At 44.2% G+C, this 26,652-nt stretch overlaps 1 protein-coding gene and 2 non-coding genes across 6 annotated transcripts in view; all 3 read right to left on the bottom strand.

Annotated features, from left to right (window-relative positions):
* Atg16l1 (autophagy related 16 like 1) overlaps nt 1-26,652 on the bottom strand; it is a 43,359-nt gene that overhangs the window by 5,519 nt on the left and 11,188 nt on the right. For 2 of the 4 annotated variants that reach the window (XM_029477157.1, XM_029477166.1), the window contains exons 3-15: nt 22,539-22,644; nt 21,810-21,883; nt 20,928-21,179; nt 16,780-16,845; nt 14,600-14,686; nt 13,960-14,016; nt 13,704-13,751; nt 12,973-13,075; nt 9,862-9,967; nt 8,691-8,761; nt 7,177-7,248; nt 1,447-1,567; nt 1,105-1,210 (exon numbers count right to left, since the gene is read on the bottom strand). In XM_029477157.1, the coding sequence (XP_029333017.1) occupies nt 1,105-1,210; nt 1,447-1,567; nt 7,177-7,248; nt 8,691-8,761; nt 9,862-9,967; nt 12,973-13,075; nt 13,704-13,751; nt 13,960-14,016; nt 14,600-14,686; nt 16,780-16,845; nt 20,928-21,179; nt 21,810-21,883; nt 22,539-22,644 (1,269 nt within the window). The remainder of the gene's footprint in view (nt 1-1,104; nt 1,211-1,446; nt 1,568-7,176; nt 7,249-8,690; nt 8,762-9,861; nt 9,968-12,972; nt 13,076-13,703; nt 13,752-13,959; nt 14,017-14,599; nt 14,687-16,779; nt 16,846-20,927; nt 21,180-21,809; nt 21,884-22,538; nt 22,645-26,652) is intronic. The other 2 variants (XM_021155811.2, XM_021155819.2) reach the window with 2 other exon arrangements.
* On the bottom strand, nt 2,640-2,903 carry LOC115032441. The gene has a single exon (XR_003838119.1).
* On the bottom strand, nt 11,651-11,921 carry LOC115032443. Its single transcript, XR_003838120.1, has one exon.

The following is a 26,652-nucleotide window of genomic DNA, read 5'->3' as shown; positions in this document are numbered from 1 at the left end:
GACCTTCGGGAGAGCAGTCGGGTGCTCTTACCCACTGAGCCATCTCACCAGCCCTTATTTGTTGTCTTAACCGAGCAGGAGTTTATCTTGTTATTATATATACAGTCCCAGACTCCTACTCCAAATTTTTGGTATGTGGCCACCTGACTATCAAGTTAAGGGACTGGCTAGGAGACTTGTAACATCCAGTGAATTTCTAAACTTCCATGTTTTAAGTTCAAACTTCAAGTTTAGGGAAAAAAAGATTAAAAATATAGGAGCAAGCTTCACAAGTGTATCCAGAGCTACGTATTCTTGTCCCCTTCTCCACTTGATGAGCTGCTACATGGAATATGGCCTCTGTATTCAATCCAATTAGCAGCCACCTCTGTTCTCCTCAGCTAGCAGCTGAGGGCTTCGTTTCACTGGACCTCTGAGTCCTGACAGCTCTCCTTTTCCCAGCCTTGCCAGCAATAGGAATCTCCTAGCATGGCCCTATCTGTGCCCTTCTGCCATCAATTCAGGTCCTCATCAATACTTTGCTTTCAGTGTGCCTTAACCTGCTCTCTAAAGACAGGACAAAGGTCACTGAGCAGACCACACAAAGCCATCGCTTTCTTCTCTTACCACACACAGCTCAAACATCAAGCATCCCAAGTGGCTTGTAAAGCAGGTGGACATCTGATGCCCACTCACCCCATCTCATTGGCACACGCACCCCTTACTGTCAGCTGCACCGAGCTGTTCTGGGTGGACCTGTCTTTCAATGACTTTCTGTCCCATAAAGTCCATTGGCTTCTCCAGACTAATTCCTGTCTCCACTACAGGAATACCAAACGGTGCTCACTGCCTGTACTGTCTTCCCTGTTTCATCTTAATTTGCCCGAAGGTGGGAGCGAGCATCTTCTCATCTCTGCTCATCTTACAGCTGGCAGAGCATCTGGTACACAGTAAATGACGGCTGGACCCAGAAGACTACTTTGTATAAAGAATAGCACAGCGCAGACCCAGCTGTCCTGGAGCTCTGCCAGTCCCCGAGTGTGAGAACACACCCACACAAAGCATGCTCACAGCTCTTTATATGTTCTCTCACCAGCCTCCCGCCAAGCTCTTAAGGCATCATACCGGATATCCCAGAAACGAATTTTCTTGTCAAAATGTCCACTCATTACACATTGTTCAGTGCAAACAATGTCATTGCAGCTGGATCCTGCAAACACTGTTTTTATGCCTGAAAGAAAACCAAACATCATCAATCAAAGGCAACCACATGACTGGTACATATATAATATAGCTACTACACTCTTGACCACCAAGCCCCCAAAATGAAATGAGACCTCAAGCAGAAAACAACCCTCACTACCCCAGTGCTCCTCTGACTGAAAGGAACCAGGGTTCTGACTGATGTGGACCATCACCTCACCGCTATTCTCTATATAAACACACAGAGAGACTGCATTTCCTCACAGACTTTGCTGCGGAGATCCCAGAGTTTGAGGGTCCGGTCGTGACTTCCTGAGACAATCCGTGCATTGTCCAGCAGGAACTTGGCTGAGAGGACTTTCCCGCTGTGGCCTGTGAGTGTGTGCTACAAGAGAGGACATAGCCAGGGTGAGACTTGGGGTAACACACTGCCTTCCCAGAAGAGCTCCAGAGTCAGTCTCAGCAGGCCCTGAAATCTTCGCAGAAGGCGAGAGAAAAGAAATATGGCACATGGAGCACACCTTCACTGACTCAGATTCAATCAAAGAAGCCACATTTCTGACCCAAGGAGGTGCTTTGGAATCTTCTAGAAGCTATTTCTGGGTGCTGCCAAGAGATGAGGTATTGCTTTAACTTGATTGTGAATGGCGCCCAAAGACTAATGTGTTGAGGCTTGGCCTCTATAGTTTGTGGCCCAGTGGGAAGATAACACAATGAATATATACTTCCCTCACCCCAAGATTGGGGCCCTGGACTTTCCTGTTTTGCTCTCTGACTCTCCCCATGAGGCAAACAGGTTCCTCAGATACACAATGTATTGTGCCACCACAGGCCAAAGCAACCACAAGCTAAGCTTCTGAAACCCCAGTTGAGTTGCTGATGTCAGCTACTTTGTTCTGTCTTACTTAGGTCTCTCACAAGTGATAGAAAGCTGCATGACACAGGAATCAAGACCACAAAGATAAAGGCAGGTATTGCATACACAATCCCAGTACTTGAATTCCTGGAATCTGTAAACTCAAAATCAGCCTGGGCAACACAGTAAGACTTTGGGATATAGCTCAGTGGTGGAGCACTGTCTAGCACATACAAGGCTCTAGACCCCAGCACTGGAAGGGGTCAAGGTAATCTTCTACTAAAGAGAAATACAAACCCAACCTTAGAAACAGCACTGAATTCCATAAACTCCTTGAAATTCAAAAAACCAGAAAAGAGGAAGCAAGAGGAGGATGTTTTTAAAAGCTCTTGCCTCCAGCTCTCCAGTGCTGGGATTAGCAGGTGTACCACACCATGTCTAACTCAAAGTAACAAAGACAGGACTTTATTTTATTCATGCCACTGAAAGTCAGTCTGTACTTAAAGTGAGAAAAGACAGGGCCACTGAAGGCATAATTTACAAAAGGAAACATCAGAATTCCATATACACAATTAGATGCTATGGGGTGTTTAAAAAAAGAGGTCTCAGCTTAAAATGTCAGATCATAGCCAAGGACGCCAGCACTCCCAACAATCAAATCCCTTGTGACCAAGCTGTTGGATGCCAACCAGTGTCTTCTCTGGACTTGTAGGGAAGACAGAACGGAGACATCACTGCATGTCAGCTACTGTGTTTGCCCATGATAGCACTACTAGAGCATGATGGGAGAGAGGTAAGCAGCTGGGGATGTAGGCTGCTGGGAGGCGACCTCGGATGTCAGACCTTTTACTATTCATCACTGACCTCTTTCCAAGGTAGGCTTTTTCCCTTTCTTTCTTTCTTTCTTTCTTTCTTTCTTTCTTTCTTTCTTTCTTTCTTTCTTTCTTTCTTTCTTTCTTTTTTGAGAAAAGATCTCATTATGTGGAAGGAAACAGCCACCTTCTGAGGGCTAGGATTAAAGGCATGTGCAAACATGCCTGGCTTTTTATTTTTACGTATTTCTTAAAGACTCACTTGTGCACACCACTGCAGTTGCCAGGGGCTGAGAGACGCTGGGTCACCCAGAGCTGATGTTACGGTAGTTGTAAACAAAACTCTAGTCCTTCACAAGAGCAGTTTGGCATTCCACGTTGGCATTTAATGCCCGAGCTCTTTGATTTTTATATACAACTACTACTACTGAACTAATTATTACTAATTACTGTGTGTATGCCCAGTGGAGACAGTTCTCTCCTCATTTACATGGTGTCTAGGGATCAAACTTAAATCATTTGGCTTGTATAGCAAGCACTTGTTTGCTGAGCTCCCCAGGAGTCATTTTTTCTTTTGAAGACAGGGAAGGTCTCAGCATGTAAGCCTGGCTGTCCTAGAGCTCACTATGATCAGACTGGGCTAAAGGTATACACAACCACGTCTGACTAGGTAAGTATACACCCCCCTCCCACAATGAAGGGTTCATTAATGTTTTGTTTCTAATTAAGAAAAGAATGCCCTGGACTAGTAAGATGACCCAGTGAGGACGCACAGTGAGGAACACCTACTCCTCCAAGGTGTGCCACCTCCACACGAGGGCCATGGCATACCCATCTAATTCCTCCACATGAATAAATGCTAACAATTTTATCTCTTTTTCTCTTTTTGAGGCAGCATTTCTCTATTTAGTCCTGTCCTGTAACTCACTGTGTAGGTCAAGCTGTCCTTAAACACAGGTATTTAAGATAGTCCTGCTTCTGGGTCCCAAGTGCTAGGATTACATCATATAGGATTACATAGTGTGTGCCATTTTCCTGTTTAAGAGACAAGAATGCCTTCTCAAGCCCTCAGGCCTAAGGACTGGAGCTTTACATCTACATCCCGAAGGCTAAACTGAGGAGACACAGACCTGGGCCAGGGAGATGGCTCAGAGGGTCTTCCCCACCAGCCTGACCACCTGAGTTTGATCCCTGGAACTGACTTAGTGGAGGAGAAAACAAGACTCCTGCATGTTGTTCTGACCTCTTTAATCCTCCTGCCTCAGCCTTCCAAGTACTGAGAGTACAAGGATGACCCACCACAACCCAACCCATTTGAGATTTTTGAAGTTTATTTTTAATATTTAAATTTGAACACTACCTTCAAATTTCAGCTTCTTTAAACAGGCATCAGTCAGAGATAGGAGTAGATTTAGATATCACCACAGCTAAAGCTTCAAAATGGGGCTTGAAAAGCCCCTCTCCCTAAGGAGCCTTGTGTGAGTTCTCCGTGGGCTTCAAGGCAGACTGTGAAGATCACTATTCTGGTTTTTTTTTTTTTTTAAAAAAAGATTCATTTATTTATTTTATGTAGGTGAGACCACTGTTGTGGTCTTCAGACACATCAGAAGAGGGCATCAGACCCCATTATTTTTGTAAGCCACCATGTGGTTGTTGGGAATTGAACTCAGGACCTCTGGAAGAGCAGTCAGTGCTCTTTTTTTTTTGCTTCTAGAGACAGGGTTTCTCTGTGTAGCCCTGGCTGTCCTGGAACGCACTTTGTAGACCAGGCTGGCCTCAAACTCAGAAATCCGCCTGCCTCTGCCTCCCGAGTGCTGGGATCAAAGGCGTGCGCCACCATGCCGGGCTGCAGTCAGTGCTCTTAACTGCTAAGCCATTTCTCCCACCCCTCACTATTCTTTTTTAAAACTGTATTTTTGTATATATGACTGTGTAGATGCACCATGCACAGAGGACAGAAAAGGACATGAAATCACAGTCTAGTCACCAACTAATCCTCATACTGGCTACTTCACAGCCCTGAAGAAGTGAGCAGGTAGGATACTCCAAAAGTTAGCTGCCTGATGGAAACCATACCGAGCGTTTTGAAACTGTAGTGATAAGACTTTCGAGGGAAGCAGCCAATGCTAACACATTTTTCTAGGATGTATTTACAAGAAGGCACTCAACCAGCTGCTTCTCAAACTCTAGTCTCTCCTACCACGTTCCCTTATCAAAAGCCAAGAAGACACTAACTCGGGTTTGGATAACAAGTTTCCAGATAGGTCATGAATGAATAGTCCACTGTGTTCTCAACATCTGTGAACTAGAGTGCATGCAGAAACCAGAGTTGCTTCCAACAGGAGAACCTACTTCATCCCCTTAACCTAGCAGGAGTTGCCGGAGTTCTTCAGGCACAGAAAAGTCATTAAAAAGGCCTCCACCCTTTCTCTTTACCATGGGACAAGGCATGCTGCAAGCAGACCACAGTCTTCAAAGCTATCCATCAAAGGATGTGACAGCTCAAGCCTGATGTCACCAGCCCCCAGCTGGGTGCCAGTGTTCCAGCTCTGACCTCCATCTTCTAGGTCTACCTCTCTCCAGCTGCCTCACCTTCAGGGCAGTGATCCTCACCTATCAGTGAATAAAGCACCGCCCCCCCCAACCCCCCACCTCCACCTCAATGCTTCTCTTTTCCTCCAGGGCCCAGTATAAAGGAGTCTGCAGGCTCCTCTTCCATAGCTGGTCAGCACTGTTCCACCCCAGTCTAGGAGGGCATGCCTCAATTCAATTTTAAGCATATTATTTAACTGCATGACCTTAGTACTCCTCACCCTCATCTGAGCCTGTCCTATCTATCTCTCTCATCTGAGTTCCAGGACAATGAAAAGAAATACATAAAAAGCCATAGCTTGACACTATGTCCAGCACAAAAAAAAAAAAAAAAAAATGTGTTCTCTTTAAGCAAACTAATCAAATTCAATCTTAAATGCCCAATAGAAGCTAAACAGAGCTGGGCATGCTGTCATATCAGCATTGAGGAGGAAGAGGCAGGAGGATTGCTGCAAAGTAGAGGCCAACCTGGCTTATACAAATTCCATGCCAGCCAAGATAACATAGGAAGGTTCTGATTCAAAAAATAAAAAAGGTACGCACATACGTGTGGTATTGTGACACCTCCAGGCCTCATAGCACCTGTACTCATGGACATATACTGACACAGAGACATGCATACAATTAAACATAAAAATAAACCTTACTAAAAGGCAAAACAGAAGGATGGTTAAACACCACAGCTGACCACTGGGTGGGCTACTATGCAGCCCACAGCAATGGCCAGGCACCTTCTCCATGTTTAAAATGTAGAAGTGAGAACTGAGACTGTGTGGTGTGTTCAGACAAAAGCTGCAGTAGCCCCTTGCTGAAGTCTTCCCTTCAGAAAACATAGGCTGACTTTTCACTCTTCATAACTTGTATGTATCTGCCATCTTTTTCTGGGCTCCTGATTTTTATGTTCGGAACGGAGTTTTCTTTCAAGTGAGAACCATGGATTAGGACCACACAGCTCCTCCGGGAAAATGAAAAGCTAAGTGGTGAGTTAATGTGCTCCTGACGCCTTCTGCTTCATCCCTGTACCACTCAATCAGACCAGCAGAGCTAACCGTAAGGATCCCTCTAATGCAACTGGCTCCCTCTGTAGAGCTCACACTCATTTTAACGCCATGCCATCTTTGTGGTGCACACACAAAAGCACCTGTGTCCAACTTAAAATGCCACGCCACAGTTCACCTTTCAGGATTCCGTGAAAACTTCTTTCCATCAAATACATAACTCTTAGGAAGGACGAGGTTCTTTCTGATCTTTGTCCTGGACACCAAACTGGACTCACATGAAAATTTCCTCAGCAGCTGATGCCACCCTTCTCCTTTCTTCTGCACCTGTCTCTTGTGTCCAGCTTTACTACCTAAGGTCATATACTAAGTACATCCATCCATGCATTTCCATAATCCTAATTCCCAACTATGAGGAAGCTAAAGGGCTTAAGGCTTTTAAGACCCATAATTTATATGTTGTTGTCATAATTGACAAGCTAAGCTAAAAAAGATTATTAAACATAACTGGTTCTTAAGAGCTCAAAGAGCCCTGAGACGATCATGGAAAATATGCTGAAACAACATATTTTTGGCAAATTAAGAGTACTAAAAGGAAAAACACAGATTTTCTCAGAAAAACATGAATTAAATATAATTTCCATAGAGAAATACACAAGTCTTCTAATTAAACAACTGCACACTGATAGCCACATGCAATTAGAGTACCATGCTAGCTTTTTCAACTGTGCCTTACCCGTAATCGATAATCATCCACAGTCCAGATTCGGCTGGCAAAATCATTTGAAGCCGCTAATAGGTAAGCTCCCTACAAGAATAAAAACATTTAGCAAAATTCAGTTCACAAAGGCATTCAGAAACTTTCAACTAACCCTCTAAGCTAGACATAACATTGTAGCATATTGTCAAGTGTGCTGACAACTACCTTACCCAGTGTTTGAAGCTGAGTGAGTCCTCCCCACCTGGATTCACCTGAGCTTACAAGAACGCAGTCAACACCCCAAACTCACATCAGAGCTTGGCCTCACCCACTCACCTTTCCCTTCACTACTGTCCCCTTAACACCAGGCACGACTTCCTGATATTACTGATGGGCAAACCAGAGAGCCCAGAGGCCCTCCCCTTCTAAGTCATCTCCTACCTATCTTTGAGGCCGTTCATCTTCCTCTGCTCCTTCCTTGGACCCCCACTACTTAATCTTACTGGGCTTTCGGGGGCCATTTCAGACTGCTTTATTCTGAACCTATTTCTTAAAACCTCTCAAGGCCTGAAGTAGCTCAATGATGAGGCACTTGTGTAGCATGTCCAAGTACTTGGGGTTGATCTCCAGAATTGCCAAAAATCCCTCTCAAGACTTATGGAATGGCTTTATGAATGTCTAAACCGTTTGACACCACATACTTCCCACTAACCAGTCTTATTTCTTTATATTTCCCTGACATCCAGGCACCACTGCTTGAGGCACAAAGGTGACTGTCACCTGGCCAGTGCCCTTCCCTCAGATAAGGTTCTCAGTTTCCCGAGAAGCAGATGTGGATGGTACCTCTCCCAAGGAGGGCAACAAAATGTTGCAGGACACAGGGGCTATCAGAAAACAAAAGGTCCCATCAAACCAGCTGTACTCTTGAGCAGCTTCTGGACACACCCTGCTCCACTCTTCTCTCTGCCCCTCTGCCTGTAATGCCCACCCTTCGCATTAGGACTCTGAGGTCTGCCTCAAATGGTTTACTCTGTTCCCTAAGCTAACCCGAGAGCTGTATTATCTTAATACCACAGCCTGCAGTTCAATGTTGTCTTGGCATTCCCTTTAAAATGTAGTGTGTGTGTGTGTGTACAACTTTCAGGAGTCACTTCTCTCTTTCCACCATGTGGGTCCCAGGGATGTAACAGGTTGTCAGGCTTGGCAGTCACTACCTGTACCTGCTGAGCCACCTTGCTGGTCTGGCTCTTTTAAAGGGAAATTCCTCAAGGGAAGACACCACCCTGACTCCTAGGAATTAGGCTCAAACTGCAGAGAACATGAAAGTCTTGTGGTTCTGTTGTTATTATTTTTGTTTTTAATTTCAAGAATCAGCTATCTTCAATTATTTTTGTTTTTTAAAAATCTCTAAAATTAGCCAGGCATAGCAGAGCACACTTGGGATGCAGAGGCAGACCAGCCTGGTTCTAGGAAAGCTAGGGCCATATAGAGACCCAGTCTCAAAGACAATCAAAACCCAACAGCCTGAAATCACGACATTAGGTACTTACAGCACTATCAAATTCAATGCTTGTAATTCCAGCATTACTACCAGACAGGGAGCCCTTAAATTCACATTTATCTGCATGAAACAAAATTAAAGTTAGTAAGAAGGGCAGTGGTACACAGTGCACAGTACACAGTGCCAATTGTAACACTGAACAAGAGGTTTACTGCAGTGCTGTGGAGTCGGACAAGACAGAAGAGAACAGGGTGCTACTGCAATTCAAGTCCTAAGACGATGCAGACTCAGGCATGGTACAAGCATGTTTCCAAGTTGCCCTTTAGGACATACGCAGGCCTTCACATTCATTCTCAGTGAATTTTGCTACATCAATGTTTGAGTTTCCATCACTACTGATGGAAACTAGATTTTGAAAACCACCTCCAACTTTTCCTAACCCCTGTTTTGGTAATGTTCATTTCATTATGACCCGAGAAACTGTTGGACTCTATAATCCTATCAATCAAGACAGCCAGCTGTCAATCCTCCCTCCCTGTGCACAGCCTCCCTCACCAACAGTACTTCTTTTCCAGCTCCCCATTCACCCTTCTCATCTCCCAGAGGAGACTGACCCCCAAACCCAAAACCATGCTGCTATTTAGTTAATAGCTAGGCAAGTGCTCTACTGCTGAGCTACACCTGCAACTGATTAATTTCTACAACGAACATCTGCCAAGATTTATTTCCTCATGGTTGAGCTTTATCTTCCAACCACTTTAGTCATTCCGTCTGTCCTAACATATGTCTCTGAGCAAAGTATAACACTCTCGCAGGCTTCAACAGACTAAGGAGTCACTTTCCTGCAAATCAAATAAAGGACAGACAGGTACAATGCTTCACCAACAATCAATATATTCAGATCAAAGGTTCAATAAACTGCTTGTGCTCAAACATCAAAAGCAGTAATCCGAGTCTTTCTCTTTGCTCTAGAGCCAGCTAGAGAAGGCTTCAGTGTTAAGAGCCCAGGATTTTTACCTCAGCCCCGGAGAAGACACAGCAACAGAACCATGAGTTCCGGGCTAGGCTGCACTTCAAGTCATATGATCTCAACTAGTCCCTACTCCACTACTCATACATTAAACAAATTAAAATGTAATTCAAAATAAAGTGAATTCATAATAGAGCAAAGTCACTCAGCTGTCATCAGAGCTGCCTTCTAAGGACACCAAGGCTCTTACCTCCGAATGCTTCCCAGAGTTTCACCCTGCGGTCCATGCCTCCAGTGGCCAGCAACCGCGAGCCTGGACTGAACTGCACTGCATTGACCTCTCCATCATGCGCATCCTACAAGACAGAACCTTAGCCTAAGACATCCATACACTCACTCCTAATGCTTAACCCTCTGCAGAACACTCAACCTCAAATTGAGCTGGATCCAACTATGAGCTCGGAGTGGACTCTGCACCCAAAGTCTCCTAAGATTCTACTTTCATTTTATTCTTCCACAATTGCAGTAATGTGAATTTATCCACTTGAATACAGTATTAGCTTACTGTGTAGCCCAGGCTAACCCTAAACTCAACGGTAATCCTCTGACTTTGGTTTCCTAAGTACTTGGGTTACAGGGGTTTGCTACCATGTTGGTTTGTATTTATTTAAGCAAAAATTTACTTAAGCGAAATGTGTTCAAAATCACCCAGGTGTAGTAACATACACTTTTCTCTCTAGCCCAAGCCCCCAGAAAGCAGACAGCCTGCCGAAAGTTTAAGGCCAGACAGGAAATACAATAATATACCCACACAAAAAAAGCACTTAAAATTAATGTATACTGACTAAAGTTTGCCTTTGCATGTGTGGGCCAGAAGAAGGTATCAGATCCCTTGAAGGTGGAGTGATAGATGGTTATGAGCTATCTGATGTGAGAGTTGGGAACCAAATTTAGGTCCTCTTTAAAGAGCAGGAAAGCACACTTAACTACTGAGACATTTCTCTAGCCTCGGAATTGCCTCTTCTGTGCCAAATACTTACTCCTATTATGTATCACTAATATCTACGTACATGGTAACATACAGCACCCTCTTAGGAAATCCTGTGTGTGTGTGCTCATGTGTGTACGTGCACACTTGTTTTGTAGATTTCTCACTCAGCCTTAATACCCTGAGACAAGACTTCACACTGAACTTAAAGCTATGTTGGCAGTCAGCAAAACCCTTTAATTTTCTGTTCTCCATGCCTCTGTGCTGGGGTTACAGTAGGTACAAAGCCCTTCAGCTTTCTAGATCAATTCTAAGGATATGAACACAGGTCCTCATAGACTGTAGCAAGCAATCTTACCTATTAAGCCATCTCTGCAGCCCCAGCTAAAGTTTTCCTAGGCCAGTACTAATACTGTGAGTCTGTGTAGCTCATTCTGGAAATGTGGCACTAGAATGTACTAAATTATGATGTTCAACAAGTGTTTAACTTCCTGTAGCTTCATTTTGTTTATCAGAAAAAAAATTTATAATCCACATTGTACTTGAAAAAAAAAATCAATAAAAGAGCTATTTTAGGAGAATTATACATTCTTCATGTGAAATTTTTTTCTTTTTTTTTGAGATAGGTTAGAAATTGATTTCTAGGTCAGGCTGACCCTTAAACTCATATTCTCTTGTCTCTGTTTCCTGAGTGTTGGGATTAAAAGCATGTGTCACTGTGCCCAGCCCTTTCACAGGGGCATTTCTAAGATTAGCACGGATGAACACCCACATTCAGAATGAGACCAGGTGACGGGAAGAAAGAGACGGTACCACTATATTCCCCAACACAACAGTGGATATGGAACTACTTGCAAAGCTGATGTCTAGGTTTTGCTCCAAGTACAGCAAAGCCCAGGGAAGCAGCACCTCTCTAACTGACTGGGACATATTAATACTTTGGTGATGTGACTGTCCACTTTCCTGCTCATGTCCAACTGCTGGAAATATGGTAGCTGACCTGACTTTTTCACCTCATGCAGCTCTCCTTTGTAAGAATATTCTGTCCTGAGGTCTCAGATTGAAAACTTGAGATCATGCACTGTCACACCCACCCGCCACTCATCAAGACTCCTGCATCATGGGTTCTGTTGGATAGCAGTCAGCTGTGAACCATTCACTCTCGGAACACACACTGGCAGAATCCTAAATTATCAGCTGCCCCATTATCCCATGCACATAACTTCAATGTGCTAGGAAGAAAATGGGCTGCTGGGAGTAGAGGGCAAGGAAGGGGCTGTGACATTCAGTGCAATCAGACCTTTTACCAATCATCACTGACCTCAGTAAGTTATGGCTCTGCTCTATCCAACTCCTCCTCCAAAGCAGGAGTCAGTCAGCTCACCACAACGACTGACTACCAATGAAGCTTTGCAATGCCCTAAACCAAAAGTTCTACCGCCCAGGAGCCGTTCCACTAACTGAAAGCAGGCTCGAGCTAAATCTGCCTTAACCAACTCCAGGCACAGCAAGTCACGATACCTCTCTGCTTCTCCACTGTTTTCAAGGCTTTGAGCAAGGCAGACCATTTTCTCAGGTTAGACCAATTTCTGTTCTAAAACCCAACTGGGACCAAGGGTAACTGTTACTGCCAGAACCCAACTGAGATTCCCAGGTACTACATTTAATGTTTTCTGTCCAATGCTGTGTCCTGGTTCCAATCACAAGCTCTTAGTGGTTGGAAGTCATCCAGATACAGTTGGACTTATAAAACTAACACCTGCTCTGGTGGATGTCATTATTTTTAATTTTTTTGTGTATGTAAGAGTATTTTGTACGTACGAATGTTTGTGCACTATGTGTATGCCTGGTGCTCATGAGGCCAGAAGAGTATGTTGGATCCCCTGGAACCAAACTTACAGACAGTAGTAAGCTGCCATTTTGTGCTGAAAATCAAACTCAGGTCTTCTGGAAGAGCAGCTAGTTCTCTTAACCATTGAGTCTTCTCTCTAGCTCCCCACTTTTAACATGAACTATTTTTCTAGTTCCTCTGAAAGACATAAACCTCCATCAGGAACTTCACTTTAAACTGCAGCTAACTGGTAAAAACAACTGTATAAATCACATGGTTTCTTCTCCATCCCTAGTTCTCTCTTGCCCCGCTGCTCAAATCACCAATCCTCTTAGCCACTTGCCTGCTCCAGAGGATGTCCCTAACAAACTCTGTGTGCTGAAACTAAGCACAACATATCTTAATTCCCCACAGGTCACAAAGCCAGCAGGTCTAAATAAGTCAGCAATGGAAAGCCTTGATGTAGCTCTCAAAGGACCAGTTAGTTCCAGATCCTGCTACCATCCCAGGCTCAGAGGGGACTGAGTACAAAGCATACTTACGAAGACATACGAGGCAGTAGTTGGGACTCTCACATCTTTACCAGAAGCAGGATGAGTGTCCATGACATCCTGGGGGACTGGGATGGAAGAGACAGAGCGTCTCCTAAGGAATAACACAAAGGCAGACATTATACAAAACTGCACAGGATCGGTATCTATCAGATTGCCAGAAAAGCCTCAATGATGACCTTGTTTAAGCAGTGTGCCCGTGCTAATAGCTGTTGTCTTTCTAGACCCTCCAAAATCCAGGATTCATACCATCTCACTCAAACGACAAGAAAGAGTTAGCCATACCTTACTTCTTGTTTGCTAACTCATGGGCTTCAAAACCCAGCACTGAAGCAGTCTCAAACGAAAGCTGCTTGCCCTGTCAGTCAACTGTGGGAAAACCTTCTTGATCTAACACACTAGCTAGCTTAGAGGCGAACTCTTGGCACTTTGAAATACTGTTTTACGCTGATTTCCATGCCTATTTACAACCACCCTCAGCTTTTACACTGTGGTCAAGGCAAAGTCAAAGGCATGCTAAGAGAAGAGCATCAAGAGCGCAATGACTGCATGGAGCCCAACCTGACTGCCCAGCTCCAGGGCTCCAGCATTCATTCCTAGGAGCATGCAAAGCGTCCTGGTTAGCATGTGGACATCCATGATTGCGGGCAGCACAGCGTGATCAGCACGATTATCAATAACCCACACTCACATGCTGGGCTGAGAGAGGGTAATATTTTCACCTGGCAGCATCAGAAGAATGATGTCCCAAAAGGGGAGATTCGGACAGACTAAAGGGAAAGGCCATAGATCAGCTCGCAGCAAGATAAAAAGAAAGGAAGTCGCAGAAAGAGGAAGAAGCTAAACGACAAGCTGAATTAAGGCATCCTTGTTCTTGGCACCACTGAAATTCTGGTGTACATTAAAAATACATCACATACATATGCTTAGGAATATTTACACATTTTCAAAAGGAAAGGTGAAAGTCTTCTAACCTACCCAAAGATATTAGTGATAGAATCCAGAAGGCCTCCAGCAGGCTGCGAGAGTCGCTTACTAAAGAGGAGGGGAGGATAGGTTTAAACCTTAGAAACATTTTGCCCCAAATCAAAACAGCCCCTAAAAATAAGTACCTGGGAATACACTTTCCATTCCCAAATCCCAGCCAAGACAGACTCAACACAGCATTTGAACCACCAGGAAATAGTAAGGAGGGAGAAGGAAAACCCAGCCTACTGTCTTAAAGAAACAAAAGGCTCCCAGGATTAACCTGATCTCCCTGCAAATGACAAGGAACCTGTCTTAACATACCTAAACACTTCTGGGTGTTCATGGTAAATCCAATGCATTCTTTCAGCTCTACTTTAACAAAACCCTACAGTATCTGTCGTTGTGTCCTAGGCTCTCATCACTATGTATTATAAGTTTAACAGTTTACCCATCTCTCAGAAGGCCATTGTACCTGTTTGTGTTAGAAATGTTAGGCTACCAGTACTCTGCCTCCCTCCCACTCTCCTCTCTGTGGGGTGGACAGGGCTTGGGGACTCTGGGTACATGACTAGGTTCTCATGTCATGTCCACAAATGAGCAGTTAGTGATGCTGGCGCTTGCCTTTCGCCCACCCAGCCAGTCCACTCACGTAGCTGCTCTGCTGACGGCTCGGACGGGAGAGGTCTCTTCTGTGTGGTCTGAGGTCTCATCCACAATGACTTCAATGTCATCATCCCTGGAAAGAAACGAAAGAGAATCTGTCATTGTCCCAAACAGGAGGTGTGCAAAGGCCAGTACCATATTCTATTGATGGACTCTCTCTGGAGACTTCGTTGCAAAGTGATGGTGAAGAAGAAAACGGAACTCCACTATGTGAGAAACTAACGGTTGTATCTACTCAAAACCAACAGTGTCAAATAAAGTGAGAATAAAGAATTTTCCAAAAGCAAAACCTAAATGTGTGTGCTTCTGATGGCTGGAGGCTCTGTACACTTCCTGTGATATCATCTGGTCTCAACATGCTCCTTTATCCCAGCGGATGCCAGGTACCTCTTGTAGGTCAATTCTTTCCTGATGGTATGGAAGGCAAGTAATTATTTTGATATTAATGATCTGTTGTGTTGCAATCTTCATGAGCAAAATAGCTTAATAAATTAAGAGTCCGCCACTTCCTGGTTGGAGGCTTGAGAATGTGAAGGCTAGATTTGTTTTTCCTTTCAGTGACTGTCTGGATTATGAGCATAAATACTTAAGAACCTGTTACACCAAGGCTAAGTAAATTTATTTTCCCTTACTTACTCTAGGATCACACAGAACTGCCTCACACTCTTGGCTGGGGTAGAGAAGAGGATAAAGAACAAGGCTGTGCCTGGTTTCCTACTTGGCTGGCTTTCCTAGACCTAGAGTTTGAGAGAGTCAAGGGAGAAAGATGGCAAGAGGAGCTGAGTCCACAGTCACGCTCTGATGGGGTCTTAGGATTCTAAAGGCCCACACCCCAGAAAATACCAGGTCCTGCCAAGTCATCACATCTAGCCCAAAACGTGCATGTTTCCAACCCACACTGGCACAGCCCTGAGTAGCACGCAGATTAGGGAAGCCTCTCTAGCAGGCCCTCCCAGATTTGCATTTCAGCGCAAGCACTGCCTTTTTTTCTTCTTTTTCTTTTTAAAGTAACCAAATCTCTTTTTTAGGCAACCCATTTATTTACTTTGTGGGTTTGAAAAAATACACCAAGACCAGTTTTCTCCATTGAGGTCAGGAGACACACACATTCATGTTCTCTCCTTCTAGAGCAAAGGTTTAGCAGGACAACTTTCATTTCTTCAAGGAGGGGGTGTATGGGTGGATGGCTCCGGTTTAAACCACTCCTCTTCACTTAAAAGAAAACAATAAAAATTCTATTTTTTAAAAGTGTAAATTTACTTATGTATGTTTAGCCTGCATGTATGTATGTAGGAGGTCAGAAGAGGGCACTGGATCCTATAGCTGGAGATAGAGATGGCTGTGAGCCACCATGTGGGCATTCAGCAAGAACAAGCGTTTTAAACTGCTGAGACCTCTCAGCCCAGGAGCCAATACACGTTTAAGTAACAGTAGGTCTGAAGCTAAGATATTCCAGCAGAAAACCCATCCTGAATCAGAGCAGACAGGACTATTACTGAAACACCCATCATGTAACAGACCTTCCAGTACCAGGCTCTCCATCTTCATTAGCAGGTGGACTAGGGAGAGCTGATTCAATTTCATTTCTTTTTGCAGAGATCGCTGACCTCACTTATGCTTAAAAAAAAACGGACAAACTTCCACTAAGGTGACAGACCAAGAGAGTAAGAGACTGATAGCACAGCACAGATTACATGATCACAGGTCTGATGAGAGAAAGGCCAATGATCCGAGTGTCCACAGAAACCATAAGGCGGCTCTGTGTGCAGGAAGTTAGTCATGAACAGCTGACTGCTGTCAACAGGAAAACTTCTTAGAAAGTAATTTGGGGATATATCCAAAAGTCCTAAGACAACACATATTACTTTAAAAATTTTATCCCAAGTAACTGATTTTGAATACTGTCAAAGACCATTTTCAGTACATTATTTCTAAGTGCAACAAGAAGCCACCAGGGTAAAATTAACTGAAATGGTCAGGTGCTTACTACCTGTTCAGTGGTGATAATATATTTTTATTTTCTGCCTTTAATATTTTAACTTTGAGTTGTGGCTCAATCCCTAATACCTCCCCATAGTAAAATAAAATATCTTTTAGCTTTTAAAGAAATAAAACCATAAAAGAAATCATTGAGAGCATAGAGCTGAGTAATTTCTCTACACTTACTGCTCAACAGGGAGAGGTTCCTTGGCTGCTTCTGCAAGCTCCTTCTGCAGCCGTGCTTGACGCCTCCTGTTTGCAAAAATGAGATGAACATGCAAAACGTAAAATTTTGCCCGCTTATGAAAGCGACATATTTTACTTTCAACAAACTTTTAGTTCTGAAGGCATATTTGAATATTCAGTTCAGGACTGAAGAGATGGCTCAGTGGGTAAGAGTGCTCACTGCCACAAGCATGACGATCTGAGTTCAGATTCCAGCATCTACATAAAAGGCCCAGCATGATACATGCCTACAACCCCTGTGGGATCTCTGGGCCTTGTGTTCAGTGCCGCCTAACTTCAGGTTCAGTGAGCAAGTCACAGCACAGTACATCTGCATGGACGCACGCCCCTCCCCACACCAAGGAATGTTTAAGCCTTTTCAAATGACAGTATGGCCAAAGACACCCAAATACCCACCCTAAATACTGACAAGATCCCTCACTATAAAAAGGCTCCAGAGCCAGTTAAAAGATATGTGCCACCAAGCCTAATGACCAAAGTTAGATCCCTTGTGGGAGCTACCTGTGAACTGTGGCAAGAGCTCTCTCTCACACAAAAGAAAACCGGCCTGCAAAGAACCATGGCTGCTTAGGACAAAAAGGTGCTTCAAGCTGATCCCAGGGCTAGTTATGGTTGACTTAGCTTCCTGTAGTAAACTATCTTATTAACCCAGCCACAAAACAAAAACAAGAAGAAATGCAGTGACTATCATAGTCTGCAGACGCTCAAGTCTAAGTCTTCTGTTATCTTTAGGTGACTTAGGCTACCTAAGGAAATGCAAAGATGAGGGGTCTACTGACACCAAGGGACAACTGCATCACTGTTCAAAGTAAGGTACTGGACAGCTGAAGTACACAGAACTGTAACTAAGACCAGGCGTGGCTTGGCCAAACCACTAAGTGGTCAGCGCCTTCCCTCACTGCCACCCCTCTCAGAATCATGTCTCCCTACTTTCTAGCCAAGGTGGTCTGTTCCCTTCCTTGGCAATTTTACCTCTCTGTGAAGGATCTCGTCGTCACACTAAAACTCTAGCACTGGCTCTGTTTTTACACTTTGTGTGTGCACACGGGAAGTGCAAGGGGCTCATGTGTGGAGGAAGAGGAGAACTTGCAAGAGTTGGTTTTCTTCCCACCAGGGATCCAACACAGGTCGTCATTCTTGGCAGCAGTGTCTGTGTGTGGTAAGCTGTCTTGGTAGCCCCCTAGCACTGCTTCTGAGCTACAATAAAGAACTGTTAGAAAAAAATTTAAAGCTCTACTGAAAATTCTCTAATGTAGAAAAGTCCTCTAGATGGCTTATTAGAATCTTGGAAAGGAAGGCTGTTGTCTGAAGGGGTCTCATATTTTTAACCACTATGAAGAATAAAAACTAAGTATTACAAGAACACAACTTATCAAAACATTCTTATAGCTGAGAGGTGCCTGGATTTGGGGTGTAGCACTATCCTACCAGAAAGCTGCTGGAAGACTACCTGAGGCCTTCTTTATCCAGCCTAGATTCTACTCTGTATGGTAATAAAAACACGAAGGGGAGAGGCACAAGGCACCTCAGTGCTTCTCTGATAGTCTGGATGTCCTCTGAAAGTGTCTTTTACAGCAACCAGTGCTGGGCTATGGGGAAGATAATCTGCCATGGAGGCAGAACAGGAACAACCATCACCAGTCAGTGTGACTGCAACAACCCAGACCAACCAACAATACTAGAGCAAGAAAAAGAGAGTCCCAAGACAGGCTGGGCTAGAAGAAAGGGCACAGCAAAAGAGCACTTCTTTTTGTTTGTTTGTTTGTTTTGGTTTTTTTGTTTTTTTTTTTTATTTTGTTTTTTTTCAAGACCGGGTTTCTTGGTGTAGCCCTGGCTGTCCTGGAACTCACTCTGTAGACCAGGCTGGCCTTGAACTCAGAAATCTGCCTACCTCTGCCTTCCAAGTGCCATCACTGCCCGACAAGAGAGCACTTCTATATAACTCACTTTTCAGGGTCTATACCTGTAGTCACATGATGCTACGTCCAGATCCCCTGGGGTCCTCAGGACCCTAACTCTGTCCAAGAAAGTTAAGATACAAGCTAAACCATTTAATATAAATCCACATGCAACAGCAACAATGCAAAGGATGGCTCATTTGTCTTAGAAGTTTCAGGGGCTGAGAGTGTGGCAGTTGCCCATCATGTGTAAGGTTCAGTCCTTAGTTAAACAAGAAAACTTCGGAAAGGTAGAAAAGATACAAACAACAAACAAGCAAGAAAACAGAAAACAGCATCTATCTCATCAACCTCAAATAAAAGCAGAACACTTTATATTTCATATTTCTAGTTTTATAATCTCAAAACAATTAAAGCTATGAATTACTCTTCAAATACGTAATGTTGAGGTTGGTTGAGGTAGTCTACACCTTTAACCTCAGCACCTGGAAGTCAGAGTCAAGCCTGGCCTATAAATCTAGTTCCAGGACACTGAGAATGACACAGAAAGACTCTCTTAAATAATGAAATAAAATATCTGGGCCAGAGAGCTGGCATTTCTGGTGTGCAGGCATACATGCAGACAGTATATGCAACATAAAATACATAGGTAACTAAATATTTTTGAAAACTGAACCAACCAAACAAAAAACCCCTAAAACGCATAATCTTAAAGTCTTCCTAATATTCCTAATATTCCTAATATTCCTAATATGTGTGCCTAAGTCACAACTTAAATGTGAGGATCTAATTTTCTTCACTATCATGTGCCACCTTGACTAACCAACCATCCGTGAATGAGTTTTTCTACTTCCTTGAGTTGAAGTCCAACTCAACTAGTTAAAGCAGTCGTCCTCCTAACTTTTCCGTCATCTTTACAGGCCACAGCCACTGCTGCTTGTCATAGCTGGCACTTACAATGGCTGTACTAGAAGACTTTATTTTAAAAGAGCATTTCGAGCCTAGCGGACAGAGCTGATTGCTGTGTAAGTTTGATTCCTGACACCCACGTAAAGGGGAGAACTGATTTCAGTGTTCTCCAACTTCCACGCGCGCACTGTGGCACATGCTTTACCTTCCTTAGCTTGTGTGTACACACACAGGAACTCACCCACAGTGAGGAAATAAAAGAATACTCCTTAATTTGCTGTTTTCTGATGTTAAGAAATCTAACAGTTTTACTGTCACTTTTTGATTTTTCTGGCTGGAAAGTTCCCTAATATTCATATTTAGGATATATATAATATTCATATATAATGCTCTATAACCCTTTATAGAGTTATCAGCACTTACTTGCTTTCTAACGTGCCCCTAGGACGTAATCTTTCCACTAATGTGAGTATGTAACATGGCAGGGCAGGCATTCACCATTAGTCCTCAGAACTTATTCCTAACACCACTGTGGATGAATTAAGTTCTTGTCAGACTGAGCTATGGATGGAGATTTTCCAGATAGATGTATTTAAATGTGGTCTTGCTGCTTGCATGGAAATCTGTGATCATGATAGTCAGTGAGCACCTGTGTGTGCACACAGGAGTTTTAAGTTCCTGCATGCCCTGTCACACAGATACAAATTCCTAACATGCAGGGTGGGAGGCTTCCCCATTGAAACAAGTGTTAGATACTGGTCAGACAGGGGTTCTTTTCAAGAGCCTTGTTGCTGTTCTGGGTTTATGAAGTTTTTAATTAGCATTTAGTGGAAGAGTATTAACTGAATGGTTTTAAAATTCCTTTTTCAATGTAAGGCATTTAACTGACACCCCAGTGGCCCATCTTTTAATTCCTTGCATAAATCCTACCCAGACTTTGCCATATTAAAAACCATTAACAACGAATTTAGGAATCTCACTTTTAAATTCCTGAGGTTAAGCTACAGTCTTCTTACTAGCAGAATTGGAATTGTTGTCTAGGTCTGAATAGCTCCATGAAGTCAGGAGGTAGTAGGGGACACGGATCCTAACTGTATCTCCAATCAGCTACAGATGTTCTTGCAAATGTAAATTTCTCTGATTCCCACATTGCTACTTTGGCTAGTGTTTTCTGGCTCATGGCTCCTCTACCACTACTACCACCCTGACAGCTGCCAGGCAGGTTTTTCTTTTCAAAGAACCAGGCTCTGCTTGTCCACTAACTGCAGCTAGATGTCCCACCTGGAGTCCTTCTCATTCTCTGCATTGAGGCGATTGGCTTCTTGGGCCTTCTCAGCCATCCATCTGGTGACCAGTTCCTGGTTCTCTTCAGTAGTTTTCCTCAGTTTCTCTTCTAGGGCAGTAAAAGTAATCTGCAGGGCGTCATACTCATCCTTCAGGGTCTGGTTGGCTACCTCGAGGTCCTGCAGTTTGGTGCGCAGGTCCAGGCAGTTTGTCTCCAGGTCAGAGATGGTCTGTAAACACTCCGCAATCCTGAAAGTACAGTTTGAGAGGCGCTTTCCCTCATCAGAGCCCGGCAACCACAGGCAGAGCAGCGGGCAGAGCTTGAGCATGCGGCAGTGGGAATACTGGCCACCACACCTGGTCCATCTAGCTCCTTAGTGTGCAGAATAGGGCAATGGCAAACACCCAGGGTAAAGCGCCTACTGACCACAGACGGCTAATAACCATAGCTTTTTTGGGAAAACAGAACCTGAGGGAAGGGGAAGCTCCAGGCATTTCCAGGTGGCAAAGGGCCTTGGAAGGATCTCTCCACCGCTCTAAGGCACTAAATCTGAGTCTGCTTGTAAACAATCATTCTGCTGACAAATGTGTCTTCCAGCACCCAACAGGCATGTGCTTCATAGGGCCACTGTGGCCCTCCCCCTAGTAGAAGACACTGGTGACTGCACACAGTGGTCAAGGAGAACTGAGAATGCCATCACTTCCTCAGGCAGGTGTGGAGCACCTAGGAGCTCAAGGACATCACCCTTGCTCTTCTTAGAAAAGAGCGCCAGGCTGCAGGCACTGGAATACAATTCTTGCTGAGAGCAGGGTGGCTCCCACCTGCCACCTGCCCCCAGCCCCGCTCTCACTAGCACAGCACAGCAGATGTCTACTTACTTTGCTTCATTCATCTGTATCTCCTTGTCCTTCTGCTGCATTTGGTTGTTCAGGTCAATCACCAACTGAGCTAACTGGGAGAGAAGTAATACTCTTGTAAAGAGGAGGCTTTTCAATCTCAACCACATAATGGTTTACTATTTTTCTTAACTTTAAAGAAAGAAGAAGTGCCTGTGGGTTGGGTAAAGTTAACAAGGAAAAGGCATATGGTTGCAAAGCAGGCAGAAGGGCCTTTGAGGCTACATCTGCTGCCTCTTCCTGAGAACCTGGGTTGGCTTTGAGGTCTGTGCTTCCACGCTGTGGCTAACTCAGCTAGACACAGTAAGGCATTTTCTAATCTAAGACCAGACAGTCGAGTACAACACTCACCCTCACACTGATACCTGAGGGTTCACACTTAAAAGTGAATGTACCAGGAAGACTTATGGGGGATCACAGAGTAAATTTTTTCTCTTCAAGACGACTTTCCTACCATTTTTCTTATGCTGCTGTTAAGAGCAGTGGTCTGTCTGGTTTTGGCTCACCACCTGTTAACAGGCCTCATGTTGCTTGATGAGTTCCTCTGTTGTGTCCTATCCTGGGCTGCCTGCTGACCCATCTCCCACCCTATCCCCTGCCTTATAGAAAGTTTGTAATGCCAAATTAGACCAGATTACTATAAAGTTTCAGGTCAGTGATTGTTTCCCTGCCTCTTCTTAGAAGGCCCTGCAAAAAAAGGGCTTTCTGTACCTCCCCACGCTTCTTGTGCAGTTCAGTCAGCTCTTCCTGGTGTTTGATCCTCAACTGGGCCATTTCTTGTAGCTGACTATCATTCCACGCACCATCGTGTCCAGGACTAAATCACCATCAGCAAAGACAACATGCAAAAAAGGACAGTGAAACAGTCAGACTCCAGACCTTTCCGACTAGGCAATAAATCACCAGCTCCAGAATTTAATCCTGTACAATCTACCAAACCATTCTGGTATCTGAAACAGTGGCGGGCTGGAGAGATGGCTCAGTGGTTAAGAGCACTGACTGCTATTCCAAAGGTCCTAAGTTCAAATCCCAGCAACCACATGGTGGCTCACAACCATCTGTACAGCTACAGTGTACTCATATAAATAAATAAATAAATCTTTAAAAAGAAAAAAAGAAAAAAGAAACAGTGGCAAATCTTGAGCCTTTATGGGTAGAAAGCTGGAGACTGGTGATGGTAAACCAAACACAACCACAGCTGCCAGTCAACTAAGGAACAAAGGTGGGGCTTCTGAATAAAGTGTAGGTGAACAGCCAACACACCCACTCATTGTAAGTATTGCATCCCATCCCTGTGCCAGGTACTGCTGGTTCTGTTGAGAAAGGAAGGGAGCACAGAGCTCTGTTCTCAGGCATCTGACAATAAAAAGCAGACGGGCAAAATCAAGTAGTGTGTGAAACTACATGTTACAAAGAAACCACAAACAGGGTAGTAAAGTCTGGGTTTCACTGAGGTGACCAGAAAGAAACAAAGGGCAAGGCACGTACTCACCCCACCCAGCAAGGGGCTCTCTGAGGACAGGGGCTGCACACTACAGACCTGGGAGGGCACAGTGTCAGTGAAGGGGAACAAGAACCGAGACTTATAAAGTAACATTTGCTGAGCCTCCCACTCCCCTGGACTTTAGGGAGGCATTCACTTACTGATGAGGGGTTTTAGCAGTCTGGGATGGGGAGGGAGTGAAGGACAGGAGCAGAAACAGTGAGACCAATTAGCAGGACACTGGGTAACCCTACTACAGAAGGTAGCTCACATCGCAGTGGTACCACTGGAGACAGTTGAGAGTTTAGACTCATTCTGAAGTATGTAGAGGAATCAAAGATGACTCAGGGCTTGGGACCTGAGTGACCAGCAAACCTGTATGGCAAGACTTGGGGGAGGAAAATGTCTAGGTGAGGACAGAAGGATTCTGTTCTGGCCATCCACACTGAAAGCTCACAGGTAATGTCAGCACACAGATGTGCATGAAGCTGCAGGAGTACAGGACACCACAACAACAATTCTGTTTAGGGAACTTTGTCAGATATTCGATGCTTTCTCAGAAACAAGACTATAATGAAAACCAGTGAGAGGCTCTAAACTACAAAGGCAGAAGGGTGGATGGGTAGAGATAAAAGTTAATCAGTTAACAGCTGCTTGCAAAATCAACTATGTAGAAACGCAGACTTAGACCCCACAACAGACTTCCAGGGCCACTAACCCTGATCAGAGAAATATCTGGACTCAAACTCAAACAGATCCAGAAGTAACCATTTCTCCTCAAAGAATGCCTGCCAGTCCCAAAGATCTCTTCTCCAAAGCTTAAGGGAAAACAAACAAAAACCAACCACCGATAGCTCTGGTCAGGTGTGGTCACTTCACACTTTGACAAAGGCTACCTGCTCCCAGAAGCTGAGGGACTAGTGTCCCAGGATCTGGCTCTTTATTTTCCATTTATCTCAGAGATTCTGCAAAATTTTGGCTGACTACAACTGAAGAAAAGGTTCTTTGCAGGAGCTAGATACTCATTCATGGTGATTCTGATCTTAAAAAAGGGACAGAAGAAGGGAAGAAGGCTGGACAGTAATTAAAGCATCCACACTGACGGGGCTGCTCCTTGGGATTTAGGATACACTGCAAAATGAGAGGTGTTGCAAAGAGCAGCACAAGGAAGTGGGCGTGGCCATGCATGCCTGTAATTCCAACCCCAGGCAGGAGCTCTCTGAGTTCGAAGTCAGCCTTTTCTACAGAGTTCCAGGACAGCCAGGGCTATAGAGACCCTGCCTTAGAATAGCATAGTAATACCACATAACTCAAATACTTACTTATACTTGGATTCTTACCATACATCTAAGCATAATCACTTACCTCACCCTTTTAAGCAACTGGATACTTCCCTAATTGTAGCCCAAGAAGTAGAAACCAACAGACAAAAAAGTACACTACCCTGTATAAAGCCATCCTTAATGAATTTGAGTCATTAGAGAGTATCTCACCAAATCTTTCTCCGAATGCATAGCAGCACAGAATGTACAAAGCAGCTAATGTATTCTAGTCTATGGGCTAGCATTCAACACAAAGTCTCATGAAATGAAAGCTGTAAGAAAATCAAGTCATTCCTCACACATGGTTAGGAGGGGTTGAAAAGAGTAACAGGGAGGACTTCCTAAGATGGTGGACTGCAGACAAGAACAACAGGCTGTGGAGACTTGCAGATAGAAACAGCACCTAAAATTGCTAAGGACAAGGCAAGAAGGGACAGGCCATGCCCCTGCTTTGGGACCAGTGACTTCCTTCTACTCACAATGAAACAAAGGGACTGATACCTTCTGTGAGCACTCAACACATTTCCAAGCAAACAACCCTTTGTGCTGGTCTCTGGTTTGGCTTCTGTCCCCACTAAGTGGATTTATTAACTCTCACCTCTGCATCCCCAATGCCTAGCCATACTACAGTCAAATCTAGAGTGAAATCTAGCCAAAGTTCAGGAATGAAAAGAAAGGTGGCGGTAAAATAAATGTAAACCACTAGACAGAATCAGGAGTTTGAGGTAAAGACTCAAAAGCATGAGTGGCTATGGGAGGGAAAGAGTATCCAGGGAAGAGGAACCCCAGACAACTTGTGGAAAGGATAGCAGTAATGGAAACAAGGCAGTCAGGAGGACTGGCTCATTAAGGGTATTTGTGGGAAAAGACAGACTTCTAGTAAAACAACCACTTGAGTAAAATCCAAATAATAACTCCCCCCACCCCTAGCAAATCGATTTGTTGATGATACAGGAATACAGTCACTGTGTGGATTGCTTTCAACTGGACACAAGCTGGGGTCATTTGAGAAGAGGAAACCTCAAATGAAAAAGGGCCTCTGTAGGCAAATATATGGGGCATTTTGATTAATGATTTAGGGCCTTGCTCAGCATGAGTGGTGACAACGCTAGGCAGGTAGTCCTGGGGTGTATGAGAAAACAAGCCAAGTGAGCCACAGGGGAGCAGGGTTCCTCAATGGCCTCTGCAGGTTTCTGTCCTGTCTGAGTACCTATGTTGGTTTCCCTCAATGATCAACTGTAACCAGGACATATAAGCCAAATTAAGCCTTTCTGCCACTAGTTGCTTTTGATTATAATCTTTATGACAGAAACAGAAACCTAATTAGGACAGTCAACAAGAGCTTCCTAGACAGTCCAGGATGTTGTTACACTTGGGAGGCAGAAGCATGCAGACCTCCAAGTTTGAGACTAGTATGGTCTACAGAGAGATCCAGGACAGCCAGGGCCACACAGAGAAACCCTGTCTCAAAAGAACCCAAAGAGCTTACTCAGACAGAAATATAATTGTCTAGCTGACCGAATTTAGAGAAGAAGGTAAAGCTGCATTTCCTGTAATGAAGATTAAGAAGATCACTGTTAAATAATATCTTAAGGGCGACTCTTCAGGCCACACAGGCAGGATCTCCTGAACTGTGATTAAATAAAAGGCAGAACATTAAGCTGGGCAGAGCCATCTCTTCTCTAGGATTTTTCTTACCCTGTCACCTCCCAGATTACCTTGCCAGATGGCCAAAAAGCTATGTGGAAGATGCATTTGTAGGTAGAAATAAATGGCAGGGCACATGTCTCATTTCTGGTTTTGTTTTTAAGCCAAGGTTAGCTACTTAGTTTTTAATAATTACTAGGTATCGGCATGCAAAAAGAGTATAGATTTTTGATTAAGAATGGGCACTGCTGCTGAGACTGCTTTAGTTAGGGAAGCAGAAACCGGCCTGAGTAGGGCCACAGGCCTCATCCGGCCGGACCAGCACCGGGGTAGCTAGAGCGCAGGGTCGGCTGACACCCACCAGCTACCCACG

The sequence above is a fragment of the Mus caroli genome, chromosome 1 (assembly GCF_900094665.2).
Source record: "Mus caroli chromosome 1, CAROLI_EIJ_v1.1, whole genome shotgun sequence".
NCBI classification, from domain to species: Eukaryota; Metazoa; Chordata; class Mammalia; order Rodentia; family Muridae; genus Mus; species Mus caroli.
This window is presented reverse-complemented; position numbering and strand designations above follow the sequence as displayed.